This window comes from Lonchura striata, chromosome 4 (assembly GCF_050655825.1).
Source record: "Lonchura striata isolate lonStrDom1 chromosome 4, ASM5065582v1, whole genome shotgun sequence".
Taxonomy (NCBI): Eukaryota; Metazoa; Chordata; class Aves; order Passeriformes; family Estrildidae; genus Lonchura; species Lonchura striata.
The window spans coordinates 26,079,306-26,095,022 of NC_140706.1; the positions used below are offsets into that span (position 1 = coordinate 26,079,306).

The following is a 15,717-nucleotide window of genomic DNA, read 5'->3' on the forward strand; positions in this document are numbered from 1 at the left end:
AGGCACAAAAATAATACCCCCCTGTGAAATACACTGTCCAAGGGTGACCGATTCACTTCAAAGGAGCAGTCGGAGCTTGAAAGAACTAAGACATCATCAGCATCTGGTAACTCTGCAGAGATGAGCATCTACTTGTCACCTCTGTCTTGGACAGCAAAGGGTGCAAAGAACTTTCTGAGACTGAAACAACTGCAGTCAGAAAATAAAATAATAAACAAATAAATACATACTCAATCTTTCATGCGAACTAAGAAGCAGATAGCTCTCAGACTGGCTATGCCAAGTTGCACCAGCACACAGGACCACTAAACCCCTGGTTTTTAAAGGACAATGTCACACGGCAGCATTAAAAAAAAAAAAAAAAAAAAAAGGGAGGGGGATGGGGGAATCAAAGAGGAATAAGGTATGTGCTACACTGCTGTGGTTCCCGGTGCAGCGACGTACTTACTGCTACTGCTGCTCCAGGATTTCAGCAGAGACTTAATGCTGATCTCGAAGAAGAGGGAGTCCTGCAGGCTGAGCATGGTGCGGGCAGGGCGGAGCGGGGCGCCGGCCGCGCCGCCGCCTCCGCCAGCACCCGCGGGAGGGACGCGCCGGTGCCGGTGACGCAGGGCCCGGGGGCGGCGGGCAGGGGGCGGCCCCTGCCGGGACCGACCCCTCCGAGCCCGCCGGGCCCCGCCCCGAGGCCGCTCCCGCCTCCGGGGTGTACCCACGCTCCTCCGGGGGATGCTCCCAGCGACACAGCCACAGCTACCCAGCCCTTGGCAGCCGAACGAAGCGACTCCTCGCAACTACAACCAAAAGGGGCTATAAAAAGCTGTTTGTGCTTTTCTGAGTTTTAAGTAAACTTCCAACCGATCTGTTAAAATCGTGCTGAATTAAGTAAACTGCCCAGCGTTGCTCTGCACAGTGCCAAAAGCCAATCAAGACGTCTACACTAAAAGATCGTCAAAATCAAAGGGGGGTGGCGGTAGGGAGGTCGGGAAATCACAAATGTGAAAAACAAACACAATGGAGGGCAGGAAAGCCGTAAGTATTCCCGCGGTGGATGCCTGCAAGAGAACCACAGCCAGCGGCAGGTCTGGATGTCCCACCCCCGGAAGAGTTCAAGGCCAGGCTGGATGAAGCTCTGAGCAACCCGGTGTAGTGAAGGTGTCCCTGCTATTGCAGGAGGCTGCAACTAGACTAGCTTTAAGGCCCCTTCCAACCCAAATCCTTTTATGATTCTACTAGCTCTTTAGAGTTTGTTTAGTGGTGGGTTTTTTCCTTAATGTCTTTTAAAGGACTTGAGCTGGGGTTTGTTTGGTTTTGGTTTTTTTCTTAGTGTCTTCTAAAGGACTTGACACAATATTGGTATTTCTGATCGTTTACTCACAGTAAAATTATCTGAAAACTGAGTATCATCTGAAACACCACAATGGAAAGTCTCTTAGAAGTTACAGTTCTGGGTTCCTAGGGATGCAATCCACTACTGCCTTAGGTAGCACTAAGGTTTTAATGTCATTCTTTGGGATAAAGCAACATACTTTACCAATAGCCTTTGCCCACTTCAGCACAGGGTTTCAGATAAACCTCCTTCACCTCCACGCTACCAGGTACAACCAAAAGTTGGTGGTTCTCTGTCAGCTTGACGTGTCATCTTTACACAAATCAAAATACACCTGAAAGTGTCTCAAAATTTTATTGGACACTTCAAAAATTTCACAAAGACTTCTTCTGACAAGAAGAAATGGAGAAAGTAATGCTTGTTTCCATAACTGCCACCAAAGTACATGTGTAACACTACCCCTGGGTCAAGTAACAGAAACTGAGAGAACTGGATGCTGAGATTATTGTAGCAGTGGCTGCCAACAGCAATTTAACTATGTCTACTTAAATTATAACTTGACCCACACCATACAGATGAACCAAAAAAGCATGTGAATCCAAGGTAGACTTGATAAATCTGCTTTAAGGTGATTTTTTTTTTAAATCCAGTTTCAAAAGTGCTGCCCATACTGTACTAGGAGTAAACAAGCCATGAGGAAGAATACCTGTGTCCTCAGACAAATTAGAAATATCCGAAAGACTAAAGAACAGTGCACATCAAATACTTTTAGGTTTGGGGTTTATTTGCGGGTTTGGTTTTGTTTGGGGCTTTTTTAATTTATATCCTTCACTCCACATAGACAAAAGAACTATCACTAACAGACAGGTAACACAAACCAGTTGATGTAAAACTAAGTGGTTCTAAGTGACAGGTCTAACACGGCAGCAGAAGGACATTGAAGAAAGAGTGGGACAAGCCTGTCACTGCAGTAGGCTGGTTCAAGCACCAGCTGCTGTCATTTAGGAGATGAACAGGTTTATTAAAAGAGACCAGTAATATAATTCAGCTTTCACGGATTAAAAATAATCCCATTTCCCCGTGCAAAAAATATTTTTCTAAAATTAGATCCTAAATTGCCACCTGTATCAAAATAGTACTTTTTTCTTCCCAAATGGGGTACAGCAGAACATTCATCCACAGAGTAACTCTTTGGGACCTTGCATTAAACTTTCTTGCATAAGCCTGTTTCAGGTAGTACTGCCTACACAGTAGGTGTATTACCTCAAAGGCAGCATACAGTAGGTAGCATTACCTCAAATTCCTTTTCATCACTCCTTTTATAAATACATTCAAAGTTACACTGCAAGCCTTCCTTTTTCCTCTTACTAAATAAGACATAACAGAGGTATTTTGTTATGAGTACGAGATAAAGGTCAGATTTTGCAACCAGTTGATGAATTTCACCACTAATTTGAAAGACTGTATTAATTATGGTTGGTCACTGACTACTTTAACACTGGCTACAGAGACTTCTTCAAAGGAATCGTTGTTACCAGTGTGCATTCCAAAATCATGAGCCAACTCTCTCAGCACCTCAAAAATAATGACTTTTTAAAATACACTTTGGATTCTTTGTAGTTGCCCTTTTTTCTCCCTCAGCTTTTATTCTTGAAGTTATTAGTGCCAAAAACTTACTAAATACAATCATCCCAGAAACTCCTGGAGATATACTAAAGTAACCCCACAAAAATACTAGTCTCCATGTTCCACCTTCTGGAATCCTGTTAAGAAGACTTTCAACTTTCAGAGAAGTTGTCAGTATTTCTGTAAAGTATCATTTCAAAATTAAATTATTATTAGGAAATATTTTTCAAGATTTGCATTTATTTATGACATTGAGGCATTTGCCCAAGGAAGTTACATGGCCTTTCACCACAGCATCTGAGATTTTGTAGCACTGTTATTTATTCATAGTATCAACTAATAATCACCATCAACTGGGCTTCCTCAAGCATGTTAGCAATTTTAATTTTAAATTATTAATAGAAAAAAATATTAGTCCATTAACAACTTCTAAGAAATTAAAACTGTATGTACCAAGAGTACAAGCTTCTCCTTCTAAGGATTTCAGTATATGCATTGAAGGCTAGGAATATATAGTATTAGAAACAAAAATATTTTGAAAAGGAATATGTTCTTTTAATACTACATGCATACATACTTACATGAATATATACATGAGCAGACAGAGCAACTTTGACTAAATGGACATCACTAATTTATTAGACTTAAAAATGGCTTACACCAAGTATTTTCACAGCCCTCCCCATCCCCCAAGGAAGGTAAAAAAATTAGCAGTACAAGTCCATTTCACAAGTAGAGTAATGGGTCTGTCAGTATCTTAGACCTATCATACAACATAAGTGTCACAGTAGTTATATTATTGTACAACCGTGCACAAGCCTTCCAACAATTCTTCTTCCTCACAACTCAATTTAACTGCTTTACAACCAAAGGTGTGTTAATAACAATTCCTGCCATATCAGACTTCTTGGGTTTTGGTTTTCCTTTGAAATGAGTTAATGAAACAACCTACCAAATATTAGACTCAATGGAAGATTTCAGTATAAACCATAAAGTTTAAAATGTAATCTTTTATTTTTAATCAAAACACAAGTAAGTAAAAGCAGGAAAGAAAAACTATGGATTACAAGCCTCTGAATCTCAGACAAGCACAGACAAGACTAATTCTCTGAGAAAAGCCCAAAGAAACTCATCATGCAGAGTTACAAGATATCAACACCATGTATTTCTTAGAACAGTGTTAGAAAAATGTAATTTACAACATGGATTTTTTTTCCACTTCCTCATTCTCAGAGAGGAAAATGAAAGAGTCTTCTGGAAAGTACCTATCACTTTGAGTACTTAGAAGTCTTCCGTAAGATTTTAGTATTTTAGATAAAATGGAAAATAAAGCACTTGCATTTAAATATAAGCAAATAGCTTTCATCTGGAGGTGGTTCATGTAAGAAAAACATCCAAAAAGAAAATATGAAATAGAGGATCTGTGAATACTTTTATAAATAGTCTGAACATTACAAAATTCTAATAAATACACAGTTTATATACTGATCCCAGTATTTGTGTACCTTTAGATTCTAGATCCATTTCTCTTCTAAAGGGAGCAGATTACTCTAAAGTCATTTTTTGAGACTTTCTCAAGAGTCAAGGTGAGGTATGCATGAATAAGCACACTAGTATCAGCAAGCTCTTAAAAGAACACAACAAGAATTGGACTGTAGGTGCAGTAAAGCAGAAGTGCTCAATCTGCAGATACAAGCTGTTTGTACTCTACTAAAATGATTTATCCAAGAACCCAGTCCACACCATGCTTCCTGCTCTGGTATGGAAAACTTCTAGTAAAGAGGATGGCCAGAAGCAAATCACTCAAGCTGCTTCAGTGACCTAAGTCAGCAGACTCCAGGCTGGAAATAGACTGATACATTACCAGATTCACACGCTGTAAGCCCAGCTGCCCCAGGAAGCATTAGACTGGCCATTCATCCACAGCACGCTTGACCTGTACAAGCAAAGCCCACTCAGCATTTCCACACATACCTTTTAGATGGAATTTTCAATACATGTACAGTATGTCCAGTCACAGGACAAGCAAGATTTGCCTTGAGTGTTTTAATGTTTAAGCAATGTAAGAGATCAGAAACTTTAGCACTGTAGATAGTACAGGTAACAGAACTTTTCTTTATTTGCAGCATTAGATATTTAATAAAAATATTTCTGAAAGCACCATTATCCATAGCAGGATCAATACCTTTACCAGAAATGTGTACACAAAGGCTATTTGCACAGCTTTGCTTTAATTCAAGTAACATCATGCCATTTTCTTGGAGATGCCCAGAAACATTGCTGGCAACTATTGTGAACAATGTACATGAAGTGTCACATGCATAATCCTGCTGCTGCAGTAACTGCCAGAGATCTACCATATTTGTGCTTCACTTCTACAGGGTGAAAAGGTAAGAGGGGTTTCATGACTGAAGACACTGATGTATTTATTATCTTAAAAGAGCAATATTTAGCTTCAAAAAGTTTGTTTTTAAATGGCAAAGAAGTAACACTTTATAAGTCATTAATTTGTGTTTTACAGGGAGCATTACAGATTTTTAGCTTCATTTGCTTTTTTCCCCCTCTTCATTTGAAGCATTATTCCCCAGTTGTATAATAGCTTCATTTCTCTAGGAGCATAATAGTAACACACTACCTCCCCTCCCTCAAACACCCAGTGCAGCTCTTGCTTTTTTGTAATGGCACGGCCACGATAACAGAATATGATTTTTCTGCAAAATAATTTAGATTATTTTGAACAAAGCATTCAGGCATTAACACTCAATTAAAAACCAAAGCTAAAGGCATTCTTTTCAGTTACAAAAAAACATGCAGCTACTCTTGCTTCCAGAAGTTTCTTTACAGTTTTCAGACCTACTACATTCATCCTCAGGATGATAAAGACTAGAGAAAATGTATTCAGAAGTACAAATAATATTTCCCATTTTAAAGAAAATTATGAACTTTCCAGCTAGCTCTGGATGGACACTGAAGATGCATATGCACAGCCTTCTTGCAGAACACCGTCTTTGAGTAGGATCAAAGAGGATACAGTTAATATTTAACTTTTCGTTAAGTTAACAATATCCAGACTGAATAGTAAATCTGCCATAAATGGAAAAAAAATAAAGGAAAAGAATCCCTCACAACCTTCAAGAGTAATCAAACCCTAAAAAATCAAATCATTTTCAAGGTAGTTTAACAACAGCCTTATGTTTTGTAAGAGTTTATACTAAACAGATATTCAGTTCTTCCTGAAAATCTAGCTTTCCAAATCAGCAAAGACTGTAAGACTACAAGGAAACAAATCAGTAATAAAAAGGTGAAACATTTCAAAAACTGCAATAGGCCGTTCTGAGATTATATTTAACCAATCTTCCTCCAAGACAAAATGAGGCAGGTAAAGTGATACCCAAGCCTAAAGTTGCTACCACACCTCGTAAGTCTGACAAATCCAAGTTTCTCAATTGTCACAAGCAGCACTGTTATTAAAATTCTGGAAAACACAGTGATTTATTCCCTTCTCAGATGCTAAATTTCAATTTTCAATGACTGAAAATAAAAATTATAGGTATAAAACCCAATTAGGATGGTTCAATGTCAGACAACCTGAAACAACTGCCTTAAGGTGTGATCTGTCCAATTCTGTAGCGTGTCAGCCTCCTCACTGCACTTCAGCACAAACATAAAAATGCACTGGGTTTGGGGAAGCAGCCCCCAGTTTTCACCAATCTTTTAAATGGATCCTGGAAACAGTTCTGGAGCTACACAGAAAATCCCTGCTTAGTTGCTGGGCGTTTAAATTGATAGAGCAAGGAATGGCTTAACTCTGTTACCCTACAAGGCCTCAAGACAACTGCTACAAATCAGTTATGTTTCTATTTTTGTTGTTCCTCCCAAGCTGCTGGATGTCTGTGCCACTTTGATGGGAAACATCATATTTACATTATGCAAGGATCAGTTATTACATCCCTATAGAGAGCATTGGGGGGAAAAAAACCACTGAGAGTTTATGATTCATCTGGGAAAGCTTTAAAGAAGAAAAAGTTAAAGAAAATAGGTACCTATAGGGATAAACTCAGTACAGAAGCTGCAATCTATTAAGCCTCATGAGCAAAATAGTACTTGGGCAGAAAATATTCTTGGATGCAGATTATCACCAAACTCGCAGAGCAGCTGAAGATCCTTGTGTATGTGCTTGCCCTTGCCTCCTTGCTTCCTGCCTCTGCCATAAGCAAAGCTGAGTGTTTGCCCTGAGCCACTGCAGTCCACTGCTGTTCATACACTAAACGCTGTAGAGCCCTGCAAAAGCAGATACATATCTTGTTCAGCCACCTCTGCCACAGGGCACTTAGTAGGCAGAGGGATGGGCAATGGCATCGTGGGACAAGAGGGAAGTACTACAGGTGTCTCTGTAAAACCTCCTCACAATCACAAGCCTACCAACTTACTCCACCATGGCTTCAATCCCTATATAGGCAGCAGCTCAGCACAAATAGTATAAGGACTTAGACAGTTGTACTTGAGAGTCAGGAAAAGAAAAGCAAGAAGGAGCAAGGCATGGACAGCCAATTTTCTCTTGAAACTCCTGAAACTGCCTTTCCTGATGTTTCAGTTACACAGGGCAGAAGCATATGGAGCTCCACCACCCAATATGAGAAATAAATGGAGTAATTACATTAACATTGCATTCTTCATAGTTTAACTAAACTGGCATACTTCTTTACTCCAAAGTCAGCAAATATTTACAGTGCCTTTTTTTTACTGCTTTAGTTACCAGGATTTAAACAATTAAGTGTTTTTAATGCTGAATTTTGCAGGTCTCCAATCTCTGTGAAAAACTTATTCTTGTAGGAACCTGAAGTGCAAGCAAAAAATAGACATGCTTTTAAGATTTAAAAAGGTAATTAAAAGATAAAATATACACTGTGTTGCAAATCAGAAATAAAATAATTCATATGAGTTTCTTTTCTGAACCTTTATCATGAGCAAGCGTGCTGTTACATTAAAGAAAGAAAAGAAATACAAAAATCAGAAAGGGGGAAGAATCAGAAGTAGTAACAAACCCAAGGGCAGATAAATGCAACAGTTAGATACTAAACACCCAACACACACTAAAACTTTACAAGGCTATGTTTGTCTGGAAGCTGTGCCAATAGTCCACAACACAAAGTTCCTTAAAGTGCCTTAGCTGGTGGACTACAAAAGAGCCTCTGCCAGCAGCTGCACAGAGGGCAGCAGCTACAAAGCCCAGCACTCCGCCTGAACCATGGCAGGCAGCTCTGCATCCACACACCTACACAGGGCACAGCACATCAAACGAGAGCCAAGGTGTCACCACTTCAAGCCCTGCTAATGACTGAAAAAGAAACAGCTGAAATCAGGTGGTAAAAACGTGTTCACATAAAATGGACAATGTGCTTTAGCTTCTTCTGTTCATTCAACTGGCTCTCCCTATTTGTTAGTCATATTATCTATTGATAGAGCATTTGCATACTCTTCATTTCTCCCAGTAACTGATATCAACATGTTAATTATCCAAACATACAATGGACCTATAAATGTCTATAGCTTCCTCAATATCTGGGCAAATTAACCTACTCCGCTCTGCACGGCTCCTTCCATGAAACAGGAATTTATGGAAATCCCAATCAACAAAGGAAAAACAGTTTTAAACTAACTCTAATAAACTGAAAACAACATACCAGATAAATACAATATTTTTATACAAGTTTTGAGTTTCTTTCACATGTATTACTGGCTTTCTGTTTTAATTTAGAAAATATTTTGAAATTAAAAATATCCTTCCTTCAGCAAGTCATCCTCTCAAAGAAGTAACTTAGACAAAGCTCACACCAGTGCATTTTTTTAAGAGATGCCAAGTGACACTAGCCAGTTTTGAGTCCATCTCTAATATGACCATGCAACAGCATCCTGATGTCGAATATCTGAAGCTTATATTGCCATACTGGTCTTATCAATGAGCACTGAAAGTATCCCAAGCAATCAGGGTCCACAACATGCCTGTCACTACAGACCTCTTTGGACTAATTACCTAAAGAGCTGTTATTATTTATGTAGTATTGACCTAGAAAGGCATATTGCACAGCTCATGAAGTGAGGATACACCAAGTCCTAAACATCCAGAGCATGTCGAGAAAAACTGCTGCAGATAGAAACTTAATCTCTTCAGAAGGTTCCACTGGTAAAATGACACGGCTTTCTGAAAGTTTTACCCGTCTCTTCTAAACAGTAGTGCATTTGGATTTTTCATAACAAAATCCTTATTTTCTAAATAAATACAAGCAAGAATCAAGAACCCTCCTGTCTGGGAGGGTGGGTCCTTGCTTGAAGGGACCTTCTGGAACTTGGCTGGAGAACAAGAGGATACATGTCGACTAAAACAACCAACTAACACTAATCAAAGCTACTCTTCAATAGCACTCACTACCTGAGAGAACATATTCTTACTTGAACAGCAACTAAAGGCTATTCAGTGCTAAGGCAGAGACACAAAAAATGACATTTACTGAAAATGGAAAGGTTTTCCAAAGTAGCCCTTGATTAAGAGGAAATAGTTGAAATAGCAGCCTTTTCCCCCTCAGTTTGGATCCACATGGTATGGGGAACACACATAAAGTTAGAAATCAAAAGGGTAAGAATCATCCTATTATTGAAGAGCTTAGAACAAAAGCATCTAGAAACACAAAAGGTTACAAAACTAAGACAGAAAACAGTTAACAAAGCAAGCAACAGAAACTATTAGTAGTCACCAAAAATATCAATTACTGAAAAATACCATATCTGACTCTTCCACTTAAAATTCACATTTTCATTAGAAACAGAAAAACCACACCTAAAGGAGATTACGACTAGTCTGAAACTCTGCTGTGGGAACCCTGGGATAGCGCCTACAGGGAAACCTTGTCTGACTGTGAGTGTGGGGTGTGCAGCTGAGAACAGGCCTCAATCCCATCTCAGGTGGTGCAGGTACCTGTAAGCTAAATTTTTTTCACTTGAAACAGACTTCTTTTTCAAGTGATAATTGAAAAACTGTTTCACAATGTTCCAATTCTTATCTTTCTGTAACTTTAATCTGAATTGCTGGTATCACAAGTGTAGCATCTTCATATGCAGTTGCTGAATTAATGCTGCTAGCAAGTACTGTACTAACCTTTCAAATACATTCTTGAACATTAGGAGGATATTAGTTGGGATTTTTTTAGCCCATAGGTCAATTTTTACTTCAAAGAAAACAGAGCCTTAAAAATAAGCTGATACTTTTATTTTAAATGCTATCCAGCCTTTTATATACTCTACCTTGGGATCACTAACACACATTATTGATAGCAGAGTAAGTTTTAAAATCTGTTCTATGTGCAAGATATTTACAGCATAATGCAAAACAGGAACAACACGCTAAACTATTCTGTCTCTCTCAAAATGTCACTTCTAAGGCCTGTGGACACCTTAGACACAAATTTAAAAGAGTATTTTTGTTCTTCTATTACCAGTATATCATAGATAGTACAGTTTTACAGTAGTAGATATTTTTGCAACAAGTTTCTCCACATCTTGTTGAATTCAGCACTTAACAAATCTCCTCAATCAGCTTTTGTAGAATCTTCTAGAAAACTTGTTTTTCTGTCTATGTTTAAGTTTTCTCACATCTCCCATACGTATCGTGTCTCCCTCTCCTTCAAGTTAAAAGCTTTATTTTGTCCCTCTCTCAACTACCTTAAAATAATTGTAGATTGGAAAGGTAAAGAGATATTTATTTAATTTACAATCCTCCCACTAAATTTTATCTGCATTATTTCAAAGAATTAGCCTAAAGATAACATTTCAATGAATGTCAAAAGAACAGAAAAACAAAGTCCAAACAGCAGGTTTACTGACATTCACTTCCAAAACTTGCTGTTGGTTACTTCTCATAGTGGTCCAGTTTGCTGCCTATCCACTGGTATTGAAAGGGAAGGGGAGTTTCCTCTGGTTTAGCAAGTACAATAGTCTCACCAAAGATAGACATGCAGCAGGAATACCAAAAATGAATACACAAGACAACTACACAGGTGGAAGGGTACATCTGTCCACAACACTGAGCCATTACACTGATTCAGCTGTCACCTGAAAGCTCATAGTAACACCATGTATGAGAAAACCTTTAAAGTGTTTGAAGTCCAGAAGATGCATAAACAGACCCTGCAAATTCGATACAAAGATAATCTAGTAAGTGACCAATAGCAATAAAAAAATTGATAAGCTCTCTTCACCATGTGTCAGAGGAAAACAAGTAAATTATCTCCTCACTATATACATATATTCCACACATGTATATCAATATAACCCACATGAGTATCTGTTAAGTATGAAGAAATACTTCTAGATCCACCCTTGACTTGTACTGATACACACCTTGTATGAAGCACTAAATTTCAATTACTTCACCACTTGACTACAATATATTCATTGTAAATTTCTGCACACATTCTTCAGAAGAAACCCAGAGAAAAACTACAGCAAAAATATATTAGGTATATAGTCAAGTATGCAATTTTAAAAAATCAGATCTTCAATAAAAAAGAAATTATATTTGAGATGTGTCTGACAATTAAGCACACCTACAGTTGACTTTCTGTATTAATGGTAAAATAAAGAAGTCAGAGGCGTATCTCTTTGCACTTGAGCTTACTTTTAAAAATATTTGCTGGACCTTATTTCAGTTCTTTATTGACTCCATCTTAAGCTAATGCCTTACTTAAGAGACATTTACCCAGTGGTCATTTTATCTGCTTATAAGCAGTAATAATAAAACCTATCATGCCTGCACCTAAAATAAAACTCTGGCGAGATGCTTGTTTTTCCATTTATCTAAAATATTTAAGAGTTCATTTTCCATAAATCAATTAAAACAGAGGATATCCAAAAGGTGACTGCTACTTTTGGTGATGGTGAGATATTTAATGCTGTCCCCACTACTGACCCAAAAGGCCTTTTCAGCACATTGATTCCCCTTGCCGATTCATTTCAAAAAGTGCCCCTAATACATTGGAACATTTTCCGTTGGCTTTGTGAAAATAATCAGCTCAGGGAAAAGCCACACCAGAACTCAGGAGAAGATGGGGAAGGCTGCACAGCTGTGAGTGAGATTGCCCTTTTCATTGATGGCAAACTGTTAGATCAGCCTGATCCGCTTGTAAAACTGCACTCAAAAATCAACCCAAAATCTCCTTTCCCTCCCCTCTGTTGCAAAGAGCTTCAAGCACAGATTCCAAAGGCCCTTAGGAGAGGTTCCCTTATTTTTTCTTATGGAAAATATACCCAGAACAATTTCCTGGGGCATTACTCAAGCAAAACAATGTTATCTGTAGTGATAAGAAAACAAGGAAAGAGGTTAGAGGCTTTTATGTAAAGAGTATTCTGGATCCCAAACCGTATTATGGAACAGTCTTTAAACGCAAGTGAGCAGAGATTGTGGGGGGAAGCCATGGGACTTAGCTGCACATCAACCCCTCCCAGTCTTTTCTAACCAAAACCCTGTACTTGTGCACAGAAACTGACTTGTATTTCATGTATGAACACCAAGCTCCAGGTCATCCTTTGCTGCACAGGGCTGATTAGAGATGCAACTGGGAGGTGAATATGCCCTGCAGAGCTGCTGATAATATAGGGACACAGTGCTCACAGGTACTTTATGTGTATCCAGCCCGGTTGTTAACCCCTGAGGCAGCCACGGCTCCGGCTCCATTACTTTACCACCAAAGTTGGTGTCTTTTTACTCTCCTAGCAGAAGCACTTGAAGTGAAGCATGTTTTCCATACACAGAAAAAACATGGGTGCTGTAAGCAGTGAGAATACTCACATGACTGATAAAATTAACATCTCTTCTACAATTCTTGCAGTGTTGACTTACACAGCTGGCCATTACAACAGTTCCACAGTATTGGCTACCCTGCCTTGTAACACAACGAAAGCACAGAGCTGCAACAGGAAGGCACATTTCACACGGCACAGGTACCGCTGCCATTTGCCAGCTCACACACGGCAGTGGTGGCATTACCCTCCTTTAACACCACAATCTGAATCTGCCATGCTCAACTTTGCATGCTTCATTTGGATTGTACATTTTTTTGAAACAAATTTTTACAACTGAGAACATGTCCACTCTTAAATGCTACAGAAAATTTAAGAAAAACCTTCCTGCTCTTTTACTCTTTTACTAACCTCTATTTATCATTGTGATGCATACAGTCCCGTACAAATCCTTCAAACAAGTCAGTTGTGGTTTTCTTCTATAATTGTACTAATCTTACAGTCTACATATTTAAAAAGATGTCTCACAGAGCATATATTTGTAAGGTCCTGTTTTCAGCTCTTAAAACAAAGTATATACTGAGTAAATATTTTGACAGCTGCTATGATAAGTATTTTTAAAACAAACAACAAAAAATTTCACCACCTGAATTTCTCTCAAAAATTTTAGGTCAGCTAGATGCAAACCCAACTAGCTGGTATTATAAAAATAATATTTTAGAATTTCAATGCCAGGAATAGTTTTGGTGGTTTTTTTTGCTTGGTCTGTCTGTTGGAGAACTTCTAAAATATGGTTATACTTAAAAATAATTGTCAGGCTCAGAATTTCACCTAAAATCTCACAAAAAAAAAATCTTAAACAGCATCAATAAGGAACAGAAAGTGAAAAGAAAAAAAATAATAAACACCACTCACTCTCAAATTCAAACACAGTAATAGGACAAACCACCATAGCTTTAAAAAACTATTGAGTTCCTCAACAGCTTCATTATATTAAATTCTGAGGTGCATTAAAACCTTATCTGCCAACAATAAGCAAGTAAATGTTTACAATATTTTTTCAAATAATTCTATTGTTTTATTACCTGTTTGGTAAGCACCTGACTTCTGCAGCATACCCAACTGGTAAACACAGTAGTTCTTTTGCTCTATTCCAGCAGAGCAGCTCATTCCATTACCAAGATACAAAAATAGAAATAAGCAGATAATTTAAAGAGGATTCAGCTACTATCTGCTATTGTAAAAGCATGATCCCAGAACAGACTCTAAGTCTTCATTTCGTAAATAATGACATCACGCTATTAAGCAATATTAGTCAGGCATTGCTGGTTTCCACTAAATCACTCCTTATAGTCACCATTTGGCACATATTTAACGACCAAGAGAGGAAAATTCATCTTTAACAGTCAGAGTAGTTTATTATCCCCACTTGCTCAAACTATCAACAAGACACTGAACAAAGATGAATATATCTGTTTTGTCTACAAACTTGAATCAGCCTACAGCATTTTCTTTTAACCTGACACAAAGACAATTCTATTTCTTCTTAAGTTAGAACATGTGGAAAAATATTATTTAAGTTGAGAGCTATAAAGAAATTAGAATATAGCATAAAAGCAAGACTGGTGAGATATACATACAGAGCAATTCACAGTGATATCCAGCTATAAACTCCAGGGCTGTTGTACAGCATTCCAAGTTAAATGAGGCTAAAATACCTTCACTATCAGAAACCATGGGCTTCTGATCAGTTTTGAAGTATATAGGCAGCCATAACAGACTTTATTCTGTAGGCAGCCTTCAATAACCCACAGCATTAGAACATTAACTTGTTGTAATTTGCTGTGTACAGGACAGGTCAGAACTGTCCCTGATTTTCTCAGCTGCCTATTTTACTCAACCTGATGCACCAAAAAAAGTGGTTCATGTTGCAATCAGAAAGGCTAAGAGAAGTCTTTCCAAGAAAATCCTTTTCTCCCACCACCACCACAGGCTTAACTCCCTAAGGGTGTAAGTTCATCACCCAGTAAGACAGATGAATGTCTCCATCTCCCACCACTTCAGGTAGATGGGGAAAAAATTACAGGTAAGGAAAAAAACTTAAAAGCCGTACTAATTCTTGAAAATATCCAACCACACAGTGAAGGGCAAACAAAAACTGCATCTGACAGCCAGCAGAATCCAAGACCGTAAGGGCTAAAGACTGTACTATTTTAGCTGAAGGCAAAAAGAAAAAAAAGTAAAACTGGATTTTCCATTACCACCCAGCTGTACTATCTGAAAAAGAAACATGAACTAATTCGACTTTTTATTAGCACAACACACTAGTAATATTTAGCCACTAACACACAGTAATTTTTTTTAAAAAGAAATCATATAACCAGGCTTACCCATGGTTCTTGAGGTTAAAAATTCTCTACACAATACCCATCATCTTACTTGACTTATTTATACATTATGTTTACTAAAAATGAAAAAATTTCAAAACAATAAAAAAGTGAAACATACACTGTTTTGAGACAAAAACTCTTAAAAGGAAAGCCTTTGAAAACTTAGGGGATCAAAAAAACAGGGTGAGAAAGGATGACAAAACTTGCATCTTGCACTGCAGTCACAGAGCTCTGTGTAGCACACTTTTGTCTAGACAACTTAGTGCCTAATTTCATGTACATTACAGTTTAAAAACTCAAACATATTCTTATTACAGAAAAAGGAGGGGGGAAAGCCACAAAGGCATGCAAAGACATGAAGAAATCTTGAAATTAGAAATCCTGAAAAATTACTTCCATATAGGTCACTAACAAATGATAATGCATTAGTGATAAAATAGTTCTAAAGCTGAAGACACCATAGTCATAGGAACTCTGACAAAAAGGCCTTTTATAAACAAATTTGTCAATTTAACAAAATAATCATGATCTGAAGAAAGAGCTTAGCAATCAGTTTCCACCAGGTTGATGACATGGATACAT

General features: G+C 38.0%; 1 protein-coding gene across 11 annotated transcripts in view; it reads right to left on the reverse strand.

Annotated features, from left to right (window-relative positions):
- Window positions 1-15,717, reverse strand: part of FRYL (FRY like transcription coactivator) — a 148,606-nt gene that overhangs the window by 118,741 nt on the left and 14,148 nt on the right. The window contains exon 1 of one of the 11 annotated variants that reach the window (XM_085578597.1): window positions 13,831-15,708. The exons of 8 other annotated variants lie outside the window; for them this stretch is intronic. In XM_085578597.1, the coding sequence (XP_085434723.1) occupies window positions 13,831-13,915 (85 nt within the window). In that variant the 5' untranslated portion in view covers window positions 13,916-15,708. Of the gene's footprint in view, window positions 1-444; window positions 609-13,830; window positions 15,709-15,717 lie in introns of those variants that run through there. 2 more of the 11 variants (XM_085578598.1, XM_085578600.1) reach the window with 2 other exon arrangements.